Source organism: Arvicola amphibius, chromosome 18 (assembly GCF_903992535.2).
Source record: "Arvicola amphibius chromosome 18, mArvAmp1.2, whole genome shotgun sequence".
NCBI classification, from domain to species: Eukaryota; Metazoa; Chordata; class Mammalia; order Rodentia; family Cricetidae; genus Arvicola; species Arvicola amphibius.
The window spans coordinates 5169461-5197439 of NC_052064.1; the positions used below are offsets into that span (position 1 = coordinate 5169461).

At 44.5% G+C, this 27979-nt stretch overlaps 1 protein-coding gene and 1 long non-coding RNA gene across 2 annotated transcripts in view; both read left to right on the forward strand.

The window, feature by feature from the left end:
• The window catches only part of LOC119803878 (gamma-secretase activating protein), an 82948-nt gene that overhangs the window by 22862 nt on the left and 32107 nt on the right, over positions 1–27979 (forward strand). The window contains exons 6-18 of the mRNA XM_038315329.2: positions 2674–2762; positions 4606–4672; positions 6786–6835; positions 11228–11332; positions 11974–12033; positions 13684–13727; positions 14852–14937; positions 20168–20245; positions 21674–21751; positions 23514–23606; positions 23714–23934; positions 26949–27018; positions 27553–27635. Of these exons, the coding sequence (XP_038171257.1) occupies positions 2674–2762; positions 4606–4672; positions 6786–6835; positions 11228–11332; positions 11974–12033; positions 13684–13727; positions 14852–14937; positions 20168–20245; positions 21674–21751; positions 23514–23606; positions 23714–23934; positions 26949–27018; positions 27553–27635 (1124 nt within the window). The remainder of the gene's footprint in view (positions 1–2673; positions 2763–4605; positions 4673–6785; positions 6836–11227; positions 11333–11973; positions 12034–13683; positions 13728–14851; positions 14938–20167; positions 20246–21673; positions 21752–23513; positions 23607–23713; positions 23935–26948; positions 27019–27552; positions 27636–27979) is intronic.
• On the forward strand, positions 2796–4599 carry LOC119803879. Its single transcript, XR_005283758.1, has 3 exons — positions 2796–2974; positions 3072–3270; positions 3366–4599. It is a non-coding gene; the product is annotated as an uncharacterized LOC119803879 (long non-coding RNA).

Here is a 27979-nt window from a genome sequence, read left to right on the forward strand (position 1 = left end):
GCTCACAAGGACAGGTGTGTGTGTGTGTGCGTGCATGGAGTGTGAACGTGTGTGGGGGACAGAATTTAATATCCGGTGCCTCTACTGCTCTCGGTCTCGCTCTGTCTGAGACAGGATCTCTCAGTGAACCCAGAGCTCACAGATGTGGCCAGGCTGGCTGACCAGTGAGCTAGCTGGATCTGCTTGTCTCCATTCTGGAGTTAGGTGGACGCCGCCATGTTTGGCTGTTTTAGGTGATGCCTGGAGTCTGAACTCAGGTCTTCATGCTTGTGTAGCAAGCGCTTTCCCCACTGAGCCCTCTCCCACATCACTCAAGGCATTTTCTTAGATCCTAATAATAACGTTTATCGATCTGCCATGGATAGAAATGAATACCCAACAGGACTCTTAACAAGCTGTCTGAGAAAGCATTACTAGGTAATAAGAACAAACCTGCTAAGCTCTGGGCAAGGTGGGACATGAAATTGCCTCAAAGGAGGGGAAAAATCCAAAACAAAACAAAAAAAATTAAAGATACTAGATTAAATGATGTTAGAAGGAAGAAAATCTTTCTCTCACACACCCAAACAAACAAAACCATTGTCACGAGACTAGGTGGATAGCCCAGTATCCTAGAAGCTGTGAGGCAGGAGACTCACTCGAAACTCCAGAGCAGAATCAAAAGCACGCCCTTCCAAGAAAAACAAAGTAAACACCCTTGCAATCCCAGCATTCCCAAGGTGCAGGCTGCGGGATTAGGATCTGAGGCCATCCTCAGAGATGCTGAGTTGAAGATCATCAGCCTGGACTGCTTGAGGTCTCTCAGAAAAGAGAAGCAACAGAATGTGCAAGCATCCACCTCCAGATGAGGAAGTCAGAGGTGGCCCCCCGGGGTCCACAGTATCCTCTCCCTGGAGATTGTCTGCCTCTCCATCTCCGGTTTATAACCCCAAGTCCAGTAGACAGTCTCAGCAAGGCTTCCAGAGCGGCGGGGAGTTTGGTGGTGCGGGAGGCCCAGGTCTGGCTTAGGCTTGCAGGTCTTGCAGTAAAAGCAGTTGTGACCTCTGACCCACAAGGCTCTCCAGCCTTGCCTGTGGCAGTGGGGGTGGAGGGTGAGGAGTGGGGGAGGCGCCCCAGCTGAGTCCTCGAGTTCCCTGAGCTCCGAGTGTCTGCCCGTGGATACAGGGCGAGTGAGCTGCTGAGCTTGTTCTTGCTCGAGGCAGAGCCACCTGGCCAGGACCCTGCCAGCCTCCCTGCCTTTTAGCTCTAGGACAGCAGCTGGACTTCTCATCCTCCTAGCCCAGGAATCTCCCATTTTGATTGCCCCTCGGTTTGGGAGTCTTCCCCTCTGATGATGGTTAGAGACATATGTGTAGAAATACCCAGGACTAATTTATTAGGTCATATCCCGGAAACTGGCTCGTGTGCCAGGTCACTCTTAAGACCTGAAAAGTGGTTGTGTCCAGACTGCTGTGTGATCCCCAAATTGTGTGTTAATATTCCCAGTACAGAACTCGACCACACTCTTGGGAATGGGGACCTTTGACCTACGTTTGGACGGCTGTGGGACCTTTCCAGCCCCTGGCCACGAACTTACTTCTAATTGCTTTTATGACATTTTGCTCAGATATGACTCCAGGACCTAAGGCAGCTGCTGACGGTGCTGGTCCATTGCTCCGGGGGAAACTAGAGTGTGCTGCTGATAGGCACGGTCAGCTATGACACATATGCTTCAGAATCTCTCTCTGCTTTCACACCCGGGCTGCCACATGCTGGAGAACATGGCTATGGCTGTGTTGATGTAGACGTAGAAGGTCTATGAAACCGTGCTAAAAATGGTCTCGCTACAGGGGCACTCACCTGGCTTCTGCTTCATTGCGGGATCTTTATCTGTCTCGATATTTATTTTTCCTTCTTGGGAATGAAAACTAAGTCCTCTCACATCTTTGTCATTTGCCCTACTGCTGAGTTACATACCTGTGGCCCCAATTCTGAGTTGGAGAAATGTCATAGTCAACCTGAGGAAAATTAAGGCACAGCTGATATAATGGGGAAGACGCATTCAAATCCCAGCTGCACTGATTTGCAAATGATGCTGTCAAGGGGAAAGGGTGGCTGTTGGGGTCAGCGTGGTGTGTCAGTCAGGGCTGCAGGGATTGCATCTGTCCAGGGGAAAGGGCAGCTGTTGGGGTCAGCGTGGTGTGTCAGTCAGGGCTACAGGGTTTGCATCTGTGCAGGGGAAAGGGCGCCTGTTGGGGTCAGCATGGCTGATCCTGTGTTAGTCAGGGCTGCAGTGATTGCATCTTGCTTCAGAAACCATTTGGATTTGTAAACAGGGTGCTTCTCTTCCCCTGGGGCCTGCTGCTGTCCTAAAGCGCGAAAAGGCTTCCCTTTTGATGTGGTCATTCTGTGACTGGCTCAAATGCAGCTTCTCTCAGGCATATAAGGATGTGGAAGGCAGGTTGAGTGTTCGTTTAGAGCCCCTGGACCAGCACATATCTCTGAAGAAAGGAGCTGGGGACTCAAATAATAGTTTACTGTCACCTCAAGAGACATTATGATGTGGTAGAGTTGTTCTGTTAATCCACGGCTGGTGTAAATTGAGACATCAGGCATTCTTTCTCGTGGTTGCTTGAGAAAAGAGAATGCGTGCTATCCCAGTTGTTATGACTGCAATCCTCCTTGTCTCTGCAGGGTCAAACTTCTTAACATTGCTGGTTGAAATCCATCCTGTCAACCACGAGAAGGTTCTGAAAGCAGTGGATAGCTGTATCTGGGTACAGGTAAGTAAGCCACCTGTTACTGGTCTCGTTAATCAGAAGGTGTGGCCTCCGGGAAGAAAGGCACCTGTTCACAAAGAATTTTCATGCACACAATAGCTCATTTAATCCTCTAAGCAGAGCTCCAGATGTGAAGGCTTAAGCATCAATGTTTCCCTTGTAAACAAGGAGACAAGAACCCAGACCCAGCTGCTCCGGCTCTGCTATACCAGATAGTAAGGCGACATTCTCACACGATAAACCATCAAATATTAAAATAACTCTGTGGTAAGCTTTGGAGTTGTTTATTTTACATATCTACCTGGTTGACAGGCTAATTATCTGGTTAATGGCAGTAAATTCCTGACTTCCGCAACACTGCAAATCACTACTGCAGCACTCGTGGACAGTGTGGGTGGACAAGTGGTTTTTCATTGGAAGAGTCCACATGTGGGCCTCCTTGTGCTTGTGAAGGGTTATTCGCCATTCAAAATGGACATTTATGGCCCTCGACCAGGCATTTGCTGAGCAGGTGAGGATGCTTGCACATCCCCAGCTGAGATGATACGCCGTCTTTCTCCAGGCTCACAGTCCTTAAAGGGATGGTTATTCCACTCATCTCTTTAGCATGGCTTCTAGAGATGGTCCTGTCTTCCTGAGGGGCACCCCTTGACCAGGTCACGGACCTGTCCGCCTGGATTAGCTCTGCTGAAGGAGACTGACACATTTTGCCTAGGCAAGTCATTCTCTGAAGGGACAGCTCCTTGCTTTGAAGCTCCTCAGACCTTCCCCAGCCCCATTGTGCAGGGTCTCTCATCTGTGCACACTCTAGAAGTCATTCATAATTAGCTCTGTCTTATTTCTGAAGCCGACATCTCTATGGCTATCTATGATGTATGGTTATTGCTGAGAAGAATGTCATATAGTTAATGGTTTGCTTTCCGGTTCTAGAAGTTCAACATGATTACTTAAGGAAATTGGTCTGCTCTACTTCTGATCTATTATGTAAAATAAAGGCAACAATAATAGAAAGACCAGTGTTTGTGAAGTTAAGTCATCCAGAGTTATGTCCTTTTGTAATGTTTTACATTTTTGGGTCCCAGGGAACAACATTTACTGGTAACTCCTAGTAAATTGCTTTCCATGCCCTAAGATGAAACTGTCTGTCACTTTTTAGATGATGAAAGACTGAGCATTGACCCCATCTCTTGCCACGTCTCCTTCATTATCACAGCGAACGGAGTCAACCGTGTGCTGGGGGCAGAGCCGCAGTGGAGAGCATGCTGTAGCAACCTTCTCTTCCCAGTGACAGCTAGCCTAACTCTGAGCCTTGTAAACCTTCAGCCGTTGCCACATCATGACTCCCTGTTCTTTCTTGGAAAGTTCCTGGTTGCATGGTTCTTTGTCTCTCAGACGTGGGAGCCTGGAAATTGCAGCAGGGACTGTTTTCATGGTTCCCAATTATGTACTAGGTTTAGTTTCACAATAAGTATACCGGCCGCCCTTTGGCTCTGCGTGAGATACAACATATTGTATACATGTAATTTGCATTGCTTCTGATTGGCTGCACAATCAAATATTCCAAAACAGGAAGCATCATCCCTGGAGGTATCCCCCTCTTTGCCTTATGCTCAAAAGATTGGTGACAATGTACCTAGTACCAATCTCCCCCCCAGAAAACTAGGATCCTTAGAGCTTCCTTCCTCTACTTCTTGACCTTTGACATATGTACATGTGATTCCCCTAAAATATTCTGTGGTTCTCAGTTCCTTGCATAGGATGTAGCCGTAACCATGACCAAGCAACTACTGAAGTATCAGTATCAGCTAAATAGTGGCTTATGATTTTTATAATTCCCTTCCCACAGTTCCTCTACCCACATGTTGAAGGTCATCTTCTGCAGAACCACCTCTTACTGATATCAGAAGAGAAATGTAAGTGTGTCTTTGGATAATGGATAGGCGGTGTGCACACAGTCAGTCTCCTAGTGAAACCTGAGGACTCGTTAAACTGCTAGATATCTTTACCATTGCCCAGTGTCTGCTAACCTCTGATGTCCCCTGGAGACCTAGAATTCCTAATCTACCATTTAAAAAAAAATCTCCACTCAGCTACCTTGTCTTGGGAAAGGAATAGCTTGTGCATGCAGAGATGGTGCAGTTTGTTGAGGTGTAGAACAGTTACACTGTTTCCTTTAAGAAGCCTGTCTGTTGAAGGGGATGGCTGTGGTCCAAGCATAAGGGGCTTGGATGGAGAGAAGGAACGGAAGGCTTGGTCACTAGAAGAATTCCAGGGCAGATCTAAAGTACACAGTAGCATGACCCAATTCAAGTAGAAATGATGCAAGAGGTCATGGCCTTTCAAGATGTTTGCAGATTCAGGAAGGAGTACAGACAAAATCCATTAATACTTACCAACAAGCAGTGTTTCCTGTTGTGAGGTCAAACTGTGGGTTGACTTATGTTGGAAGAATAGGTTATATCGTATTTGTATTTAATTCCTACGTTTTGGCTCAGTTTTTGGTACCATGCTTTGTTTTGTAGTTAGAGCCAGCAGAATATAAATTGTTACTGTTACTACAAATTGAATAAAAGTGTTACAGATTTTGTTCATGTGATGTTGCCCCTAAAAATGCCTCTTACGTGTGTATGTATATGTAATATATACACATATATACATATATAAAATACATATAAATGTATATACACACACACACACACACACACACACACATATATATATATATACATTTCTACCTGTATTAATACATACATGTATTGGGAAATTAGAGGTAAATCCATTAATGAGGCTCTCATTAGTCTTATCTAAGACGAATGGTGGATTATAACACTAAAATAAGAGTGAACCTGGGTCAGGGAGCTCACTGTCAGGGGAGCTGTGGGTCAGGAAGCTCACTGTCAGGGGAACTGTGGGTCAGGAAGCTCACTCAGGGGGGATGATGGGTCAGGAAGCTCACTGTCAGGATAACTGTCGGGGTACTTTGGGGTCGGGAAGCTCACTGTCAGGGAGGGACTGTGGGTCAGGAAGCTCACTGTCATGGGGGGACTGTGGGTCAGGAAGCTCACTGTCATGGGGGGACTGTGGGTCAGGAAGCTCACTGTCATGGGGGGACTGTGGGTCAGGAAGCTTACTGTCATGGGGGGACTGTGGATCAGGAAGCTCACTGTCATGGGGGGACTGTGGGTCAGGAAGGTCACTTTCAGGGGAACTGTGGGTCAGGAAGCTCACTGTCAGGGGAACTGTAGGTCAGGAAGCTCACTGTCAGGGGGACTGTGGGTCAGGGAGCTTACTGTCATGGGGGGACTGTGGATCAGGAAGCTCACTGTCATGGGGGGACTGTGGGTCAGGAAGGTCACTTTCAGGGGAACTGTGGGTCAGGAAGCTCACTGTCAGGGGAACTGTGGGTCAGGAAGCTCACTCAGGGGGGATGATGGGTCAGGAAGCTCACTGTCAGGATAACTGTCGGGGTACTTTGGGGTCGGGAAGCTCACTGTCATGGGGGGACTGTGGGTCAGGAAGCTCACTGTCATGGGGGGACTGTGGGTCAGGAAGCTTACTGTCATGGGGGGACTGTGGATCAGGAAGCTCACTGTCATGGGGGGACTGTGGGTCAGGAAGGTCACTTTCAGGGGAACTGTGGGTCAGGAAGCTCACTGTCAGGGGAACTGTAGGTCAGGAAGCTCACTGTCAGGGGGACTGTGGGTCAGGGAGCTCACTGTCAGGGGGACTGTGGGTCAGGGAGCTCACTGTCAGGGGGACTGTGGGTCAGGGAGCTCACTGTCAGGGGGACTGTGGGTCAGGGAGCTCACTGTCAGGGAGGGACTGTGGGTCAGGGAGCTCACTGTCGGGATAACTGTAGGTCAGGAAGCTCACTGTCAGGGGGACGGTGGGTCAGGAAGTGTCGTGGGATCCCTGTGTATGATAGCGTACTCTTCTACTGGTCCACAACTATTATAAAGCAATTCCGTGTGTTTTTTTCCCGGATTGGTAAAATACCTTTTTTCCCCTTTGGTTTCTATTTTTCAGATATCGAGCGGTTTCATATCCAGATGGCCAGAGAAGATGGAAACAGAGTGGTAAGGATTGAAGTCCTTTTCCTCCTTCCTTCTTCTTCCTTCAGAAGAGAGTTCTGTCTCTAGACATGAAGACAGATGAACCCCATTGACAGGAAACATTTTCTTTGGTGTCTTTTGAATACTAGTCTTCCTCTCTTGGCCTGTGAAGCAGAAGAAAGATGTGTGGAGGAGTTAGTGACCCCCCCTTACCCGGTGGGCCCGGAGTCTCTCCATGGTCCTGCTGGCTGGTACAAATCTGTCCAAGTTTAGATACACACAGGGGAAACTTTTTATCAAATAGAATCATAACATATACATTTAATCTCTGCCTTTGTGTTTGCTGTTTGACTTATTGTATCAGGAGGATATAGGTTAGTGAGTAGAAAAGTAACTAATTGTATTTCTCTAATTTTCAATGTATAAACATGGCAAATAGGACCGTGACTTCCGTGTCCCTCCACTCCCCTTTTGTCTGGCATGTGTCCTTCCACATCTTCTCCATGTTTATCAGCTTATGTTGATTCCACGTTTATCTCCACAAACCTGGCTTGGTTTATCGTTAACTCGTGTGTGTAACTACCTAGAAGCTAGATAAAATAGCTTCGATGTGTTTTCTGAGGAAGTGCGTGGCAGCTCTCGCATGGCGTCTGTGATGTTTCAGCCATTCTGTGTTCGGACCTTAGCATGTCGGTACCTTGCTTACACCTTCACATGTCGCTACAGTCACTTCTTTGGCCTTGATCCTCAGATTTGGATGACTGAGTTGATGGGATATGCACTTAGTAACTTTCGGGAGGGTTTGCTAGTTGCGTCTCACAAAACTAGTTTTACAAGCAAAGTGTGAGAGTATCAGGTAAATTCACCTTTAACACTTCCCAGTTTCATGGGTGTGAACTGATATCTTACTACCATATTAATCTATATTTTTTTACTGCTTTTTTTCTATTTGGGCATCTTCTCTGTGTACTGAGTATTTAAATTTGCTATTAAGAAAACTTATTGATTATATCCTTGTCTAATTTTCTACTTGGTTATCTATAACTCTAAATGTAGTATAGATATTAAAATGGTTTTACTCATTGTTTAGTCTAATAAGATAACCTTTAATTTTTACACTTATTTGTTGTGATTTGTGGTATGTGTGTTTGTGTGCATTGTGTGCAAATGAGAGTACATACATGTGCACATGAGTCTTTGTGTATGCATGTGCATGACTATGAGTGTATATGTGTGTGTACATGTGTGTGTGTTCATGCATGAGTGTGAGTATATATGTGTGTGGGCAAGCATGTATGTGCATATGAGTGTATGTGTGTGTATGTGTATGAGTGTGACAGTGCGTGTGCATGTGTGCGTGTGTGCGTCTCTGTGTGTGTGTGTGTGCGTGTGTGCGCGTCTGTGTGCGTCTGTGTGTGTGTGTGGGGGTGGGTGGGTACATGCCAGAGGATGAATAAGGAGATCAGAGAACTTTTACCCTGTGGATTCCAGGGATCAAATTCAGGCTGTAAGGCTTGGTGGCAGGTACCTTTACCTGACAGCCCTCAAAATAATCTCCCTCTGAGAATGTAGATGTTTCTCTGAAGACTTTAAAGGTATATGAACAGAAACAGAAATGGGAAGTGACATTTACTAACCATGTAGCTACCACTGAAAGCCTCAAACCAGAGGAGCTGGCAGGAAACCAAGCAGGGCTGAGTGGGTGTGGCCCTGGCTGGTGGTGACCCACAGAGGAGGGGCAGTATTTGGATCCCGACGACGACAGCTATAAGAACTTGGAGGAGGATGTTCAGCATGCATATTAGATGGGAATGAGCAGGGACTGAAGAATGGGTTGGATCACTGGGAGTGAGGGGAGGGGCTCCTTCCGGCTGCCCAGACAGCATCCCGTTGGCTAAGATGGTCCAGCTTTAGTGTTTCTCCATCTGGTGCCTGTCTTGGGCACCACTTCTGCCCACACAGAAAGCTTTAGCAATGGCTTCTTGTAAGGGTGTTCGATTCCACCTGTTTACCACAACATCCTTAGGTGAGAGAGGTAGCACTGAAGCCCCATCTTCTAACAGACAAACAGAGTGATGTCACCCCAGAGGGACACAGTGGATATTTTAACGTGCTCAGCCAGAACCTGACGCTCATCTTGTCAATGGCTTTGGCTGGAAAGATTCCCAAACCTGGTCCCCCAAACCAGAATTCATGCGCCTAGAGACAGTGTGGATGTGGAGGATCCGGAAGGCACTCTAAGGTCTTTGGCATCGCTTCCCACGGCCCAGTGGCTGTGGACCCAGCAGAGGAAGACACAGAGCTGGGTGGGCCCTGTGCGTTGTGCTTTGTGCTCTCACCTCAAGTTCCTGCTAGCATCGGAGAGCTTCCTTTTGGGGTATAGAGGGTTCAGGCATGAATCTGTACCATCCCAAGGGCTCCTCTCCTGGTCCAGCTCAGGGTTAAGAGGTTTTGTTTTATGGTTTGGTGCTTGCTTGGTAAGTACCTCGAGGAGAATGACTTGGCCCTGGAATTTCACATGCGAGGCCACTGAGTCAGATCCCTTGCCCTGAGATCTGTTTTGTTTTTTCCTTTTTTTAGTTAGGGTCTTCTTTTGTCTTTCAGTCTGGCAGGGAACCTGTGCTCTTCCTACTTCAGGATTCTGAGAACTGGTGTTTCATGCATGGACCACCAAACCCAGGCTGATATCAAGTAAATTCCTTGTGAGCACACATGTATATGTGTGTGTATTTTGTGTGTGTGCATTCATGTGTATACTGACTTGTGTTTGTATGTCCGTGCTGTGTGTGTTCATGTATGTATGTATGTATGTATGTATGTATGTATGTATGTATGTATGTATATGTGTATATATATGCTTGTGTGTGTGTGTGTGTGTGTGTGTAGGCCATAGTTCAAACTTGGGTGTTATTCTTCAGATACCATCTACCTTCTATCTTGAGACAGGGTCTCTCACTGGCCTGGGGCTTCCTAATTAGGTTACACTGGGCAGGGAGCTGGTCTCAGAGAACCTCCTGTCTGTGTCTCCCCAGTCCTGGAATTACAAGTACAAGCACTGTGCCTGTCTTTTTCTGTGGGTTCAGGGGTCAACCTTAGGGTCTCATGCTTACAACACAGCACTTCACCAACCGAGCCATGGCCCATGCCCTGGAAAGTGAGTTCTTAGCCCCTTCTGTGAAGCCATTGTAAAATCTGCTGATCTGTAAAAGAAAGTTTCCCTTTGAGTTCACTATGTAGCCAGTAATGATTTTAAGCTTCTGATTGTCCCAAGTGCTGGGAACATACTCATGTGTTGGGAACACACTCATGTGCTGGGAACTCACTTATGTGCTGGGAACACACTCACATGCTGGGAACACACTCACATGCTGGGAACACACTCCTCATTTTCTGGGAACACACTCATGTGCTGAGAACACACTCACTCATGTGCCAGGAACACACTCACATGCTGGGAACACACTCCTCATTTTCTGGGAACACACTCATGTGCTGGGAACACACTCATGTGCTGGGAACACACTCACGTGCTGGGAACACATGCATGTGCTGCAGGGCCTGACTTACGGGGAGCTGGAGACTGGTGCTCCAGCTGAGCTGTGTCCCCTGCCTCCATCCTTTGATTTTAAATCTCTATTGTCCTTTGAGTTTAAACAGACACTTTGCATTAAAACATTCCTAATGCACTCTGCTTTCGTCTTCCCCCATCTGTTGAAGCAGTCCTTGGGCAATATTAATGTCTATAGCCACTCAAGGCGTGAGTCAGCAGAGGTCCCTGGAGGCATGCACGCTCACTGGGACCGTTGTAGTGCTAAGGTGTAGCTACAGAAGCACGCAAAGCCCCATAGGAACACATGGCCAAGAAACTTTGCTTTTGTATAGGGATTCTGAGGTGAGGCTTTGTTCAAAACTCAAAATCCTAGTTAGCTCTTGAAGGCTAAGAGTCAAGTATTGCTGACAGATAGGCAATGCCATCCATCACCCCTGTGGGTCACGTAAAGGAAAGACTATGACCAACGCCACCAGTTGGTGAACGGCTCAGCTGGGCCATTACAACGCTCTCTGTTAGGCCTGTTGCTTCCTTGACATCAGGAACTTTTGTCTTCAGAGGTGAAGGCTTTTGTCTCTGGAGACCTGACCAAAGGAGTGTGATTACAACAGGACGTTATACATGTTCTGTTAGTGCAGATGTTTGTGGAAGGTGTGGCCTCTGCCAACCTGCCTGTTACGCTAAGAACAGAGCACAGTGTACTGGGAAGAGGCAATGATGCTTTAAATATTCTATAGGAAAACCATGTATGTTGCAGGGGTGGGCAGGTGCTAACACTAAAGTAGGGGTATTTACATGTATCATAGGCATAAATAATGACTTAGGTTGTCATTTTAAAAATACTTATAAAATCATTTTTTCTCTAGGTAATTAGAAATTCTAATCACCTCCCAAGAGACAGAATAGCTGAAGATTTTGTTTGGGCTCAATGGGATATGTCAGAGCAGAGATTATACTACATTGAACTGGAGGTAAGAGTTAACCCATTGGTACCTGTTTCTATAGAAACAGTATAATTTTGACATCATTGCTTTAACAATGTGTGCCTTAAGAATGTTTGAGATTTATTTATTTTTATTTCATGCATATGGGTATTTCACCTGCATGTACATCTATGCACCATGTATGTGTAGTGTTTGCAGAGGCTAGAAGAGGATGTTGGATCCCCTGGGACTGATACTGGTGGTTGTGAGCTGCCATGTGAGTGCCAGGAATCTAACCCGGGTCCTCTAGAAGAGCAGCCAGTGCTCTTACCCCCTGAGGCATCTCTCTAGCCCCTGCTATAGTTTTTTTTTTTTTTTTTGGTTTTTCGAGACAGGGTTTCTCTGTAGCTTTGGAGCCTGTCCTGGAACTAGCTCTTGTAGACCAGGCTGGTCTCGAACTCACAGAGATCCGCCTGCCTCTGCCTCCCGAGTGCTGGGATTAAAGGCGTGTGCCACCACCGCCCGGCTCCTGCTATAGTTTTTTAATAACCACGCTGTTATTAATTGGAACTGCCAATGAAGGTTTATTAAAGACAATACACACATTTTGTTTTCATGGCTTCTTGACTACTTTTTCTCTTTAGCTTTTTTACTTTTGGAGATAATATGTCAAGCATTTTCATTTCTAGAAATCAAAGAGTGTCTTGAAATGCATCCAGTTTTGGGAAGATGAAAGCTTTAATTTAATGGTAAGTAGATAGAATGATCTGTCTCAAGAAATCTTACTAGAGTTGAAATCATAAACAAAATTTTTGACATTTTGATATTGTGCCAGTCACTTGCATGATCCAATTACTTGGTTTCTGCTGTCTTGAGGCTGCATCTCTCTGACAGATGCACAGTTGATGCAGGAGCAGAGGACAACACACACAGGGTGGGGAGCTTTTAAAGCACCCACACTAAGAGGGGCTTAGAGGAAGGTGATAGATGAACCAGAGTAGACCCCACTAAGTGGTTGCAAGTTGTTTGACTCAAAAGGAATCATGAATAGAATGGGCTTGAGGATGAGGAAGGGGGTCGGTCAGAGTGTACAGTTTAGTAAGCTCTAGCATCAGCCTTGTCTGTCTATGGTAAGGCACTCTACACGGCCTCATCTGGGATGGAGAGTATTTCCTTTCTGAGGACCAATATTGCTATCATGCACATATTGGTTTCACACTATTACAAGACTTTCTTATCTTTCCTGCCCCATTTTTAGTTCACCCACTCCAAAAGACACCCCAGGCTTCCTTCCTTCCATGACTGTCTGTCCTGTGAATGGTTGTGGCTCTTAATTGTCCTACTGCACAATCTGTCCATGATATTCATTTAAGGCACAGTTGGCCGTGCAGGCAGGAAGCATGCACTAAATGTGTCTGTAAACTCCAGAGCATCCTCAGTAGACTCCCTGCCCTGTGGGTTTTGGGCTCACCCTTGGAGATAATGCCCAAGTGGTCCTTTTATCACCAGACCAGCCAAGCACTGGCAGCTGGCTTTGTGTTTCACAACTGTTATCATGTAATGTCATTTTTTTTACTCAAATTTTTTGAGGTTATAATATAGTTACAAAGTTTCTCCCTTCCCTTTCCTCCCTCCAAGCCCTACTGATACCCCTCCCCATTCTCCTCCAAATTCATGGATTCTTCTTTCATTAATTCTTATTTATGCACATATGTATATGCATATACATGTCTGTGTAATGTTACTTATTATATGCATATATGGCTATGTGTACATATTTGTATATGCATGCATGGCTATGAGTACACATTTGTATATGCTTATGACTATGTGTACACATTTGTATATGCATGTATGGCTATGTGTACACATTTGTATATGCATGCATGGCTATGAGTACACATTTGTATATGCATGTATGGCTATGTGTACACACTTGTATATGCATGCATGGCTGTGTGTACACATTTGTTTTTGCATGCGTGACTATGTGTACACATTTGTATATGCATGTATGGCTATGTGTATACATTTGTATATGTATGTATGACTATGTATACACATTTGTATATGTATGTATGGCTATGTGTACACATTTGTTTATGTATGTATGGCTATGTGTACACATTTGTTTATGTATGTATGGCTATGTGTACACATTTGTTTATGTATATATGACTGTGTACACATTTGTATATGCATGTATGATTATGTGTACACATTTGTATACATATGTATGGCTATGTGTACACATTTGTTTATGTATGTATGGCTATGTGAATTCTATTTGCCTGATTTCAGGATTGGCCATTTGTCACTGGACAGTCAATGGATACACTCTTCTCTGGGGAAATCCTGTAATGTCATTTTTAATGCTGATATCCTCATTTTTTTGACAGTTTGAAATGCCCTTGGACATATCATTGAGCAGCTTAAGATTTAAGTAAGTTATCCACAGGATATTAAATTTCATAGACATTTATAGGTAACAAAATTATGACATCTTTTCCTAGTTGTGATAGGTAGATACTGGAATGTCTGATATTTTGTGCATCTATTTTAGCATTTGTTTTATTTTTATTTTACATGTGTGGATGTTTAGCCTGTTTATATGTCTGTGCACATCGTGTGTACAATGTTTGCAGAGGTCAGAAGAGGGCATCAGATCCCCTGGACCTGGAGTTACAGAAGGTTGTGAGCTGCCATGTGGGTGCTGGGCATCAAACCTAGGTCTTGTTGAAGAGAGTAGCCAGTGCTCTTAATATCTGACCACTAGTCTGCCTAGCCCCTTGTGGATCTATTATTAGTGTTCCCATTCTTTACAGAATATAGGTTGATTTATCAGTGGACCCAGGATTACATGTATAAAGCCAACTGTGACGATTTTCTTGCCATGTATTTCCGTAGGGTGCCTGCTTTTACTTACAGGTATGAAAGTGCTTGTCTCCCTGTGAGTAAGCAGAAGGTTCTCCGAGTCAGCCCCAATGCATTTAGATCACACATCAAATGCTTTTTTTTTTTTTTTTTTCTGCCAGCAAGATCCCAAGTAAAACCCACTTGTAACTCAGCCCGGTTTCTTGCTTTGTTTTTTTTTTGTTTTTTTTTTTTTTTCTGTTTTCCTCTTTACACAAAAGGCAAGATTTTTTTTTTCTTTTTGGAGAGTATTTTATGTGTAGTAAAAAGCTCTAAAGCATCTGAAAAAAATAAAACAAAATAGAGTACATCAAAGGTCAGAAGAAAAGGAAGCCTTCCAAAGTTAGAGTAATGCAGTCCTCAGCAGCTCAGCGTCTCGTCGGCTTTGGTGAAGCATACATAGATGTTTAATTGTGCCTATTTATGATGACATTTCTTGTAAGAAGCAAAACTTTCTGTCTGTCGCCAGGCCCATATCTCCATGCACCACAAGTATATTCATCACTGTTGCACATTTTTAAACAAAAATTGTCTGCCGAAATATACCGAAAACATTTTTTCTCTGTGTCTGAGTGTGCTGTAGTGGTTATAGCGTGTGTGAGGAGAACACCTCTTTAAATGCATTCAATAACTTCTGTTCCTTTATAACCTTAGATTTGTCAGCTTTGGATGTGACTATCACCAAGACCAAGAGAAGTCACGCAACCAGCCTTCTCTCTGCATTTTTACCAGCCACACAGGTAGAATCAGGATTATCCTTACCATTTTTGACTAACTTGAATTCTATACAAATTGCAGTTATTTATTGTTCTAGCATGTGAAGCCCCAAAATGAAATATGTCAGCCACATTATTGAGCAATGAAATGGATATTATATGTACATTCATAATTACCTTCTCCACTATAATTTTACCCCTTTGTCACTGAGCAGGGAACTCAGGGCTCACACCTAATGACTCCTCTGTCCTTCCACTATGATTCCATACATGTTTGTATTCAGGAGAAAAGCCCCCACTAACAGAGTTATTGATCCAGTAGATTTTACTGGTGTGATTTTAGTAGAGAAGGTGGATTCATATTTATCCAATGCGTGCTTTCCCACAGGAAATGCTCTCTGAGTCAGCCTTACTGATGTGTCAGGTTTTATTTATTTTTTACACTGTTTTGCATGTGTTGTTTGTTTGTGGGCACATGGGCACATGTGCGCCATTGCATGTATGCATGTGGAAGCCAGAGGACAGATTGTGGAAGGGATTCCTTCAGCATGTGACCTCTAAGATTAGGTTCATGGCTTGATGGTCAGTACTTTACCCATAGAGATATCCCATGGTCTGTGTTTAGGGGTTAAGCCCATGTACCTGGACATGAATGCATATGGCATCTAAGCCTGTGTACCTGGACATGAATGCATGTGGTACCTAAACCCGTGTACCTGGACATGAATGCATGTGAGATCTAAGCCCGTGTACCCGCATATAAACACTATGTGATGGGCTGCTATCCCATGTTCCTGCACATAAATGTATGTGACAGTCTGCTGTTCTGAACATCAGAGCTTGGCCGTATGTGTTTATGCAGAGAACATGGATGGGGGAAAAGGAAATCTAAACATGAAAGAAGAGAAATATGATTATATGTAGTCAGTCTCGTGAGAAAGCATATCAAGTTCAATGAACATCTAAAGCAACCCCGAAAACAAAGCATAGTAACCACTTTTAATATACCAGTCTGAGCAGACAGTTACTTCTTGAGCAACATTTGAATTGAAATCACATACTCCTTGTAAATATATATAATTATTTAAATTAAAAACAGGTGCTATGCACACATTAATCTAACCGTATGCTAAGGTTTTCAAAATATTTTATTTTATTTTTAATTGAGGATATGTTTCTTTCTCTCTCTCTTTCTCTCTCTGTGTATCTGTGTGTGTGTGTGTGTGTGTGTGTGTGTGTGTGTATCTGTGTGTGTGTGGTTATGTGCACATGGGTGCAGGTGCCTGTGGAGGCCAGAAGAGGATCCCCTGGAACGAGAGTTACTAGAGTTACAGGAGGCCGTGAAGCAGCCACTGAGGATGCTGGGAACTAAACTTTGCTCCTTTGAGAGAGCACCCGTAACTGCTGAATTATATCTCCAGCCTCCTATGCTAAGTTTAGGCAACACAGTGCAGCGCAAACATGGCCTGACCTTTAGTAGAGGTTTCTCTTGGTGTAGGTTTTAGACATTTCATAAGTGCACACATAATATTCAAATAGAACCATGATGAATGTCATGAATGAGAATTACGGGAAGCTGGGAGAACTTACGGTGAATTTTTTTATAATATTTTTCTTAAATTTTATTTATTTATTGTGTATACAGTGTTCTGCCTGCATGCCAGAAGAAGGCATCAGACCTCATTACAGATGGTTGTGAGCCACCATGTGGTTGCTGGGAATTGAACTCTTATCCTCTGAGCCATTTCTCCAGCCCTTACGGTGAAGTTTTAATAGGAGATAGTAGAGTTTTCAATATGTTCTGGCTTAATAGGTCCATCTCTGTTTCTCCCTCTTTCCTGGTCGTTCCGTTCCCGTTCTCCTTTAGTCCTGAAAAGTACTCCCTTACCTCCCCCATTCCCGCACAATAGTCCCATTGTTATCCTATGGGTCCTGGTCTTCCTGAGCCACACGGGTCCTCCATCAGCCAGTCCCGGTGAAGTCAAAGCCTGTCTAGTTCAACTAGAAACTGTGAACGTTTCCCACTGTGAGTGATGGACGGCAAGGACGGCTGGGGAGGAGAGGGGCTGCCAGAGACAGGTGGCAATGTCGGCAGGGCTAGATGAAGCAGGTAGGGCCTTGCAGACCATAAAAGCTTTTAGATTTTATTCTAAGATTTATAAAAAGTCATAGAAGACTCTGTCTTATCACAATTATTTTCATACTATATGTATATATAGCATATAAAATAATAAAAATATAATGAAGACCTATATGTCTTGTTTAATCATATAATTTTCAGTGTGTGAGCAGCACAAGGAGGTAGATAAAGTCGTAGATGCTCAAGAGAGAGGCAGCAGGAGGAAGTAGACATGGGACTTGGGGGTTTTTATGTAGACTGATGTTTTGCCATGTGTCTAGAATCCTCTGGGACTGGAGTTACAGACAGTGGTGAGCTGCCATGTGGGTGCTGAGAATTGAACCCTGGTCCTCTGGAAGAGCAGTCAGTGCTCTTAATGGCTGAGCCAGCTCTCCAGCCCCAGGATTGTTTTTTTTTTTTTTTTTTAAAAAGTCCAGTTGTTTAAGTGGGATGGACTAGTTCCTTCCCTGCCGCTCACCACCTGGGGATTGACTTCTCCGTGGAATTTCCCTTTCCGTTTTATTCAGAGGAACTTGATATGAACGGCAGCGACTATAACTTATAAAAGGGCTACCACAACTTGTTTAATAACATCCTGAGTTCATCTGGCACGAGAAGCAGAGCTGTCTCCCTTCCTTGGCGATGCCCAAGGGGGTAGAAAATGGGCCGTGTTCTTCACAGTCCGCTTTGCCGTAGAAAAAAGAGTCCGTTTTAAGTGCGATAAAACAAGTTGCCGGAGCGATTTTTGTTGTTGTTTTTGCGTTCTAAGTCGCCTTAGAAAATATTTTTTTCAATTAGGTTTTAAAAAGATGTTTTACCTCTGTGGTTAAAATAAACAAGAGTGTGCGGTGGCTAGGCAAGTTGGTGAGAGAATCCAGCCTTTAGGCCAGAGTCAGTATCAGATGGTTCATTTAACACACTGCAGAAAGAGCAGTAAAATGGGCATAGGGGAGGAACTGTGTGCGTGCTGAGCTTCAGGCTCTCCGTTTTGGTGCGAGCCACTTCGCATGCAATTTCTTGCCATGGAATTAGCAGCTTGCAAACGGGAGGCGTTCTGTGATCTGGGCTTGCGGGTAATTTTGTACGGCCGGGCCATTCCGCTGTTCGCTGTTTAGACAGAATGGAGCCGTGGTTTTTCTGTTTGGGGAGCTTTCTGGACCCAACTTCCCTTTCTAGGCTCCCATCATGGCCTCTCTTCCACTGAGGTCTTTTCCAGTAAAGTAATATTAGAGAAAGGTGTAAAGTTGCCTAATCCGAGTGTAGCTCCTCCGGGTAGTGTGGGTCTGGCTGGGCCTTGAAACCTGGAAACATGCGTTGAGAAAGGGACGCGGGACGGATTCAGGGCCTTGCGCATGCCCAGTTTACTTCTCCTTTCCGTGACGATGGTGACTTGATGATGCTTGAGCGCATCCATCACTCCTAGGGCCTCGAAGCTTCTGTGTCTCCCCAGCACTGGTTTTACACTCTTGAAAGCTTCTTTGACCTGCATTTCCTGCCCCAGGAAGTGAGCTGAGTACCTTCTAAGGCACGGAAGGCTAAAATCGGAGTGATGGGTGTACTCCTGAGATTTAATGGAGGGCAAAGTCCTCTAGCTAGTGTAAGGCCACTTGTGAGCCAACTTACGAGTTCGTGCAAACACTTCTAGTGTTTCTATTACAGAAGGAGGCAAAAAAAAAAAAATCACTGAAAAGAAAAAAAAATCACTTCTGCATCTGGTGGTCAGCACTGACTAGGCAGTATGCTTAGACCGTCATGAAGAAGTAAATTAGCTGCCTGCCTTCTGTGCACCACTTCCTGGGAGGTAGCGAGTAGGGGTGCTGAACCTCCTGCTTGCTCTTCCGATGGCAAGTTCTCAGAATTAGGCCAGCGTAGGAGCATTCCATAGAGCCCCTTAATCACTGTTTCAGTGAGATAATTTCCTTGGAAACTTGTCTGTAATAGTTTTCATTGTCTAAATGATTCCCAGAGGTGAGCCAATGTGGAGATGTTATCTTCATCGTTGATGAGTATTTACTAAAAGCCTCTAGATATTACATTAAGAGTGTATTTTGCTTTTTCAAACTGTGACTTCCTCCAACTTATAAATAGCAGCCAAACTGTTCTGGAATAATAATAATAATAACAGAGTCAGATATAGGGTTTTTTTTTGTCAGAGATTTGTATAGATTATTTGATTCTCACATATGAGCCTTAAGAAATAATTTCTATATTTTTTTAAATGTACAGATGAAGAAACTGAGGCTTAGAGAATTAACTTGCCAAAGGCAGCGTGCTCTATAAACCAAGAGCTTTGGAGACAGAGGGACAAGGACCCAGGCAAAGCTGGCCTGATGTCAGAATGAATTCTGGACCCACCGGGCTGTACGGCAAAACTCTGTTAAAACAAAGCAAAAACTGGATTCGGGATGCTTGGCCAGGAGAGTTTATTTTAGAATCTGAAAGACTCTAAAACATGAAACACTTGTGGTTTGGGAATTTTTAATGAGGGATTGAGCATCGTGTCTTCATTTGTAGGCAATTGACATCAGCAACAGTTACTAGAAATAATATAGAGTTTTACAGACTGAGAGAGATGGGGAGTCTAGTGACAGTGGAAATGCCATGCTACGTGTTCACCCTTGATGTGGGCCAAAGCCTCCAGGCACCCAGCCTCCATGAGTATGGTCTCAAATATTCTATTTACTCTCATTTCTCATGGGAAAGGTCCATAGTTTGCATTTCAATCTTGCTTACAAATACGGGATGTCTTCTATTAAAAAACACAGTTTGGATAGCTGGAGTCCGGAGTTGTGAGAGGTGGAGGAGGGGCCAGCCAGGTAGAAGGACAGTGTGCGCACATTCATCAGAGTTTCAGGAAGGCGGGGCCCCTTCCAGACTCCTGCAGCTCCCTGTGTAGAGGAATGGGTGGGTGTCTGTTCACTTCCCACCTTCCCTAGCCTGCCCAGTGCACAGCCTACAGCTGCATGACAAATGCTGATTTCCGATGCCGTAGCAACTTTTAATACGGCTTTGTGAGTTTGGGATGATCGATGAAGTAAGATGGGAAGGGACATTGAAGAAACAGAAGCAGGTGAATAAACTCATAGTTTATTATGCTAATGGTTTAAATGCTGTTAAATGCTTTCTTTTTCCTAGGGGGTTTGTGTGTGTGTTACAGCCCAAAGTTTGACTCTTGGGAAGAAGTCACATATTCGGTGTTTTATCTTCATAAAGGTACTTTTTTGTTTGCTCTCTTTGACTTTTACCTTTTACTTTTTCCAAACCATAACAAATTAGATAAATGGCAAACATCTTAACACTTAGCAGACAGTTTTATCGGTATATTTTACGATTAACTGTATGGATATGCTTTATGAAAAATTTTATTAATGATAACTAGTAGATAGGTGACTTTTGTACTACCTATTTTTATACCAGCCTGTGGCTTGTTCTAAACTTTAGACCATTTCTATTGGATGCATTTGCCAGAGTGTATTGGTTTGCCATTTAGTTATTAATCTATACCTTTAGTTCACATAGTTACATAGGAATTTAGTAAAAATCTTCTTTGATCTCAATTGCAAACAGGCTGACATGCCAGAATATGCTATGCCACCAAACTCAGATATTAATTTCATTTCACATGTCTGTGGCCTGTGATGCCGACATGCGCCATTCTGGGGAGCAGGATGAGGTGTCCGCCTCTGAGCTCACAGCATGCTCTGCAATAGTTTCAGTTTGAACCATGCTAAGGAGGATTTTTGCTCCTTTGTTTAATTCCTTAAAAATCTACAGTTGTGCCAGACAGTGGCATGCACCTTTAACTTAGCGCTCAGGAGACAGAAGCAGAGGCTCTCTGAGTTTGAGGTCAGTTTAGCCTCTACAGCAAGTTCCAAGCCAGCCAGGACTACAGAGAGAGACCCTGCTTCCCCCTCACCACAATTATTTTTACATATTTGTAGAGTATTTATTGTGAGTGTGGCTGAATTTTTTTTTAAAGATGGAATTTCTGTTCCAGACCTCAATGTCTTTAATGCCAAGCCACAAAGAAGTTTAGAATCTTGCAGTAGTGCCTGATGTTACAGGGTGTTAGGAATCAAGGCAGAGATGTTTATGGTTTTTTTTTTTTTTTTTTAATGGACTGCTAAGGTAGCTTCAGTACTCAGTGTAAACATATTCTTAAGCAGCGGAAGCTTGTGCAAGACATTTTTGTGTGTGTGTTTCTAATAACTGATATAATGATCCCAGCCGGCACAAACCCCGAGTCAGAAGAGCAGAGTGAAGATCAATAGTTTTATAGGCAGCTTAATCCCCTTTTAGCTAGACATGGGTCTGTGACCTGCAGAACCCTTAGAAGGTTGGTAAAAACCGTAGCGTGTAGGCACGAGCCAAAACAACGTCCATCTTAGATCACTGAGAAGACCCCCATGGACCCTCCCCTCTCTACACAAGCCTGGGTTTCTGCCTGGGCTGGGACATCTGCTCTACTGAGACTGCCCTCACATGGTTCACATTAGTGGCGTTTGGAGAGTGGGGGTACCATGACTTCTAGAAGCCAGCAGGCGCTTGCCCTGTCTGGTTACTAAAGGTTGATACTGTTACACAGTGTGAGGTCAATACTAGCCTTGTTTAACTCTCTGGCTTCACGCTCTTCATCTGCAGGATACAGAAAGACCTTCACTGCTGCTTCTGGGAGTGCTGGCTCACATGCGACAGAGGGCATTACTTTTCTCAACCTTGGTGGGTTTCCTGGTTTGCTTTTCTCTTGCTGTGGTAAACATGACCTAAAGCAACTTGGGGGGAAAGAATATTTTAGCTTAAACTCCCAGGAAATAGTCTATCATCACCGAGGACTTAAGCAGCATAAGCATCCTGTTCCCAGGCTGGAGTTCAGAAATCGGAAAGGTGCGCTGAGAAACGAAAGTCAGGTAATGGGCAGGACTGGCTCCTTCCGCACAGTCCGAGGAGACGATCACTTCCTCCTCGTCTGGCATCTAGTTTCTCCCCCATTGTTTTGTAGCTGTGCGGTCACGTTCGGCAGGCAAACTCCTCTCTCCCTCCTCTGAACAACATTTTGATCACACCGAGTTGCTGGGGTAATCCAGAATTATTTCCTCATCTCAGGGTCCCAATCACGTGTGCACCAGCTGCCGTTCATCAGAAAGTTGATCTATGGCAGGTAGGATAGCCTGATGCACAAGGGCTCTTGATCTTGACCCAAGTTCAATCCCAGGATGGAAGACTCCTGCAAGTTGTTCTCAATATGCAACTGCCAAACAAATCAATAACTATGGTAAAAATGTTATGAATGGACACAGTTACTGGCTCTACAGATCAGTGCACAAGCAAGAGCCATCATTTGGCCCCATCAGGTAACTCCTGACATTTTGGGTGAAGCACTAACATTTTATGACAGATTGTCCTGCACACTGAGGGATGGAAAACACCTAGAGCCTGCTGAACAAACGTTAGTAGGAATCTCACACCTTAATCCAATGATTGTGTGATCCTACTACACCTTATTGTATTTTCAAATGTCCTCTTGCCTGGGACATAGCACCACCATGACACATGGGCTAAACAGTCAATGGCTGGATCCCTTTTCTACAGGTCCCTCTAGACAGTTTCTCTTATTTGCTACAGTAGGATTGCCACAATGTTAAGTGTTTTGCAATTCTTTACTGTTACTTTGTTCCTGTCTTCTGAAAGGATACTTCAATTGGTTGGAGTTTTATATCCCTCCACCCTTCCCTTCCGATGGGTACTTCTACAGAAGAGATTAGCACGTACCCCATAGAGGAGGGAGACCAGCTAGCTGACAGAAAACGAAGTTTCTTTTATGAAATTCACTGCTCTGTGTTTCTGAGACCCTAGGAGCCTGTTTTTATACTGTGTGTCAGTTTAGATCCACATGTTCTGATTGTACAAAGATCTGTGGTATAGGGACTGGCAAGGGGCCAACTCTAGGAGCTGGGTACACAGGAAAACCAATGGCTACTCCACAGAGTGCCAAGGACCCCAGAGATACGCTCCTGATAAATACCCATCTTTAAATTTCCTAAACAAAACGATGACGGTGAGCGAGACAGTACATTTCACAGCTTCTTCAAGCGTCAGACGATGAAGACAATCCCATCACACGCTGTTCCCAGCACACCATGTTAAAGAGTCAGTCCTGTTGCTTGATATTTTTACTCTAATTTCTTCCCAGTTCACTTAGATTCACAGAAAGCTATGGCTGACTCTGAAACAAAACTATAGGCATGAACAATACAACCAAGAGTTAGCGTACAAAGAGACACGCACAGTCAGTCAGATCTGCCTACGCGGGCGATGATACTTGCGTCAATCTCATCATTTGCTACTGGTAATAAATAAATAAATAATAATAAATAAACAATTAGTCCCGTTTTGCTGTGTTCAGAGTAAAGCGTTGTCCCGGGTTTATCTGCACCTAGATAGACTTTCACAGGTGGTTGACTCCGGTCTCTCTTTCCTGTAGGCTGCCTCGTGGCTGTTTACTTCCCTGGTCATTTCCTCCACTTACTTAACGTTCAGCACCCAGACTTCACCTGCCACAGTCTGTTTCTGACAGGTATGGTGTCCCTCGCAGTCTCCTCAGGCTTGTTCCGACTTCAGCAGAAGTCTGGGTCAGAGAGGGTCTCTTATCCGATGACCTACTTTGGTTGTCTATGTTGCTAGGAAACAGCGAAATGGCTGCCGTGCTACCTCCTGGCCCCTTGCGGTTTCTGCCGGGGTCCCTGGTTCTGGACTGCTCCTCCGGGAAGGTCTACAGAGCAGCCCTGGACCAGTCGTTCTTGATGTGGTTCCTATGGAACTCCGCCCACCTAGACTGTGAGAAGATGGCCGCATTGCACTGTCTGCTCTCCTGTGCGCAAGACCCAGGTTTCCAGGACGACCAGGTGAGACGCTAGCACGGGCTCACACACTGGCGGCGGACAACACTAAATGTACACTTACTTGCTGCTTCAAGATAGTCAGCAGTTATTTTTCTCAGTAGCACTGTCTTTCCTTGGACGTGTTCCTCCTTGGTGCTGCGTTTCTGGTGGTCTCTGCCAGACCTCGGGCTGGGAAGGTGCATCAATCGGGCTGGGAAGGTGCATCTATCGGGCTGGGAAGGTGCATCTATCGGGCTGGGAAGGTGCATCTCTCAGGTTGCTGAGTGCAATTGTTCATCCGTCATTTCACGGTCTATGACTTCCATTAACTTACATCAACTCGGACTTAATGGGAAATTCCCTAAAGAAGCAATTTGCATGTTTTCCGTGGTGTGCTCTTTAAGGTAATGTGACGAGACCTTGTGCCGTCCTGCTCTACCTGCTCTGGAATTGTGAATTGTCGCTGTATCCAGTGTATTCGTGTTGCATTTGATACCTGCCCCTTCATCGTGTAGCGGTTGTCTTGGTTACTGGCACACTCTCCTAGAATTATGGTACCTGTGTTCCCTTACTCATGTTTCACCTAATAATGGCCATGGCATTTAGATATACCAAAGGATCGCCATAAAGTGTTTCCTTTCAACGAGAACGTGAAAGTTCTTGACTTAACGAGTAAATAAAGAATGTTTGTCAGTGTTGCTAAGGCTTGGTGCCATTTCTGGTTTCAGAATTCACAGATGTGAATTTATCTTGAAGATAAAGGACAAAACTTACTCTCTTCTCTTTCTTCCTCTACCTGCTTTTCTGAGGTGAGGTTTTGCTCTGTAGCCCAGGGCAGTCTGGTACCCACTCTGTGTCTCAAGCTGGCGCCACATTTGCGGGAGTTCTTATCAGTCTCCCAAGTGCTGGGATGTCGGGTGTGAGCCCCTAACCCAGCCCTCAGCTGGCTTTTCTTTGCTGTAAACCCAGCTCCCTCCAAAGACACACAGCAAACAGTGAGTTTCTCAGGCTACCTGCTTTTCCATCCGTGTCTGTGTTTGGTACAATACGTTACCAAGAGGGCCAAGCAAGCCGATGTAGTGCCTCACACCTGCAATCCCAAGTGCTTAGACAGGACTATTGCTGTGAGCTCAAGGCCAGCCTGGGCTACATAATAAGTTTGATGTTATCTTGGACTGCAGAATAAATTCCTGTCACGGCCTTCTCAGAGCAAACAAAAGAACACCAAAGGTCTAATCTCTGTGGCAAATATTTATTAATTTTTAATAAAACAGCTTAGTCTGTCTTGTACACTGCTCCATTTGAAGTGTCTTCATCTGTTTGCTTATTTACTTTTTGAAGCTATCCTGTAAGGTCAGAAAAACCCTGCTGTCAATCAGTGATGGGTATGGTCAGAGGCTGACTGGTTTGCTGAAAAAAGTACACTTAAAAAAAAAGCATAAGAAGCCGGGCGGTGGTGGTGCACGCCTTTAATCCCAGCACTCGGGAGGCAGAGGCAGACGGATCACGGATCTCTGTGAGTTCGAGGCCAGCCTGGTCTACAAGAGCTAGTTCCAGGACAGGCTCCAAAGCCACAGAGAAACTCTGTCTCGAAAAACCAAAAAAAAAAAAAAAAAAAAAAAAAAAAAAAAAAAAGCATAAGAATACACATTCATCTGCTTCCCTTTGGTATAGACCAAGGCCTGTTCTTTGTGAATCAGCTAACTAAACGTCAGCCATTTTCTCCCACAGAAACCAGTCCTAACACGCTATATCCTTCTTAAAGGGCTTGTGTATGTGGATACATCGTCACGTGTTTTGTGTGTATATGCACACATGTATACGTGCACGCCTATGTGCATGTGTGTGGAAGGCCAGAAGTCACGCTGTGTGCCTTCAGCCATTCTCCACATCCATTCCTGAGACAGGGTCTCTCCTGGATTCTCATGGACCTGCCCCAGCCCTGGGGTAGACATGCACTGCACCCCTGTTTTTATGTGGGTTCTAGAAGCCAGATCCCATGCTTGTGTGGCAGCCACTTTCCCAGGCAAGCCATCCCCTCAAAAAAACCCTAAAAAGTTATTTCGAAGATGATCAATGACTTAGAGGCCTTTCCCAAGGGTAGGCGTGCGTCTACCTAATTTTAGCCATTGCTTCCTCCGCATCTAGTCATTTTAGGGTTTTAGAGTCTACAACTCATCGTCTTATGTTTGAGAAACATGCTTTTGAGTCTTTCTACGACATACAACGTTAATTGATGCAACAACACTCTTTTTGCAGCTGCGTTTTACTCGTCTATAGAAATTTTTATTAAATTACCTACGTAAAAATAAGAACAATGGGCACAGTAGATTTAGAATAAAGCGTTCTGTTGCGAAGGAGCCGTGGCTGGGTGTGCCTTCCCTGTCGAGCAGGAGAGGGGAGTTCCCTTCCTCCAGAAGCTGGAAGTAGGGATAGAAACTGGGAGAGAGTTGCTGATGAACAGAGGTGCTCCTCGTGGGTAAGCGTGGCACACAGTGGGTAAGCGTGGCACACAGTGGGTAAGCGTGGCACACAGTGGGTAAGCGTGGCAATGCTCACAGTGGGTAAGCGTGGCACACAGTGGGTAAGCGTGGCACACAATGGGTAAGCGTGGCACACAGTGGGTAAGCAAGCGTGGCAATGCTCACAGTGGTAGCTGCAGGGAACTCTAGACCCAGTGGTTTTGCCGTGCATTGCCACCTGTGCCCGGGAGCTTTCTTGATGGGCACTTTGCGTAACACCATCAATTCTTAAAACAAAACACATAATGGATTGAAGAAAGTTCGCCTGCATCCTACCCAGAGGCCTCTTTTAAAAGGATATGTTAAAAGCAGTATTTACAATACTGACATGCTCAGCCAGGGCTACATTGGCTTTTAAGCTGGAAGCTGGTATATTTTTCAAGTCATTTCAAAATAGGTGTAGAATTTGAAAGTTCATTCATATATGTGTTTTTTATCACGCGTTTTTATATTGCTTTGGTGGGACTGAGTGCAGATTTAAAAGTCAACAGGGCTCTGTGGTCTTTCGTTTTAAAGATTATTCAGTGGATTTGTGAGCGTGTCTCTGCCTGCCATTCATTTGACCTTATCCAGGAATTTCTAACCGGTAAGTGTTGCTGAGGCTGCACCTAGAGCTGCGTTTGCCCCTTTTGTTTGAGGGAGATCAGGAAACTGATACTGAATGCCTCTGTCTAAGGCTTCTTAGGAGGATCAGTTTTTTTTTTTTTTTTCAAACTTGATTGCCATCAATGGCTAATTAAATTTCATTCTCTTGTGGTTTTTGCAAGAAACTGTGGTTCTCAGAGACTGATAAGAGAGATATAAGATCAGATTTTGATTCTCTAACCTTATTAACAAAATTTTCAGTCAAATGCATCTTTCCGAGCCTACTTTTATGTTCGCCGGCTCTAAGCGGGATAGCGTCATCTGGGTAGAAGCGGTATCAAAAGGATTTTTAAAAATATCCTCATTGTAAAAAAAGAGAACCTGAACGTTTTAAGTTGTAGATAAAATCATGGTGGTTACTCCCAGAGGCATGAGTGAGGCCATGAAAACTTATCAGCTTACTTGATTTGGTTAAATTACAACGTTGATTTCTCTGTTCTTAATCACGTTACGTGTCTTTTAAAAACCGACTCAGCTTCTTCCTACTGGAGCGTGTATCCGGATCTGGTTGGCGTGGACAGGCTCTTACCTTACTCCTCTGTGCTGACGTGGAACGCAGTAAGTTAATGGGGAGTCTTAGTAGCCTCAGCACTGTGGGCCCGTGGTAGACAATTCCCGTTATGGTAACCGGTGCTGTGATTTCACTTCTGTCTTGACTGATAAGGAGCTGAGTTGAAGTTTCCTGACAGAATGTATGAATATCCCTAATCAGAAAATATAAAATCTAAAAATCTAGAGCATTTTGAGGGTCAATATGATACCACATGTGAAAAATTTTACCACATAGCCTATATGTATATGTATGTAAGGTTTCGTCCATAGGTACACAATATATTCTATGTAGTAAAACCCTATCCGCTATACATGCATACACACATGCATGCGTCTGTCCATGCATATTC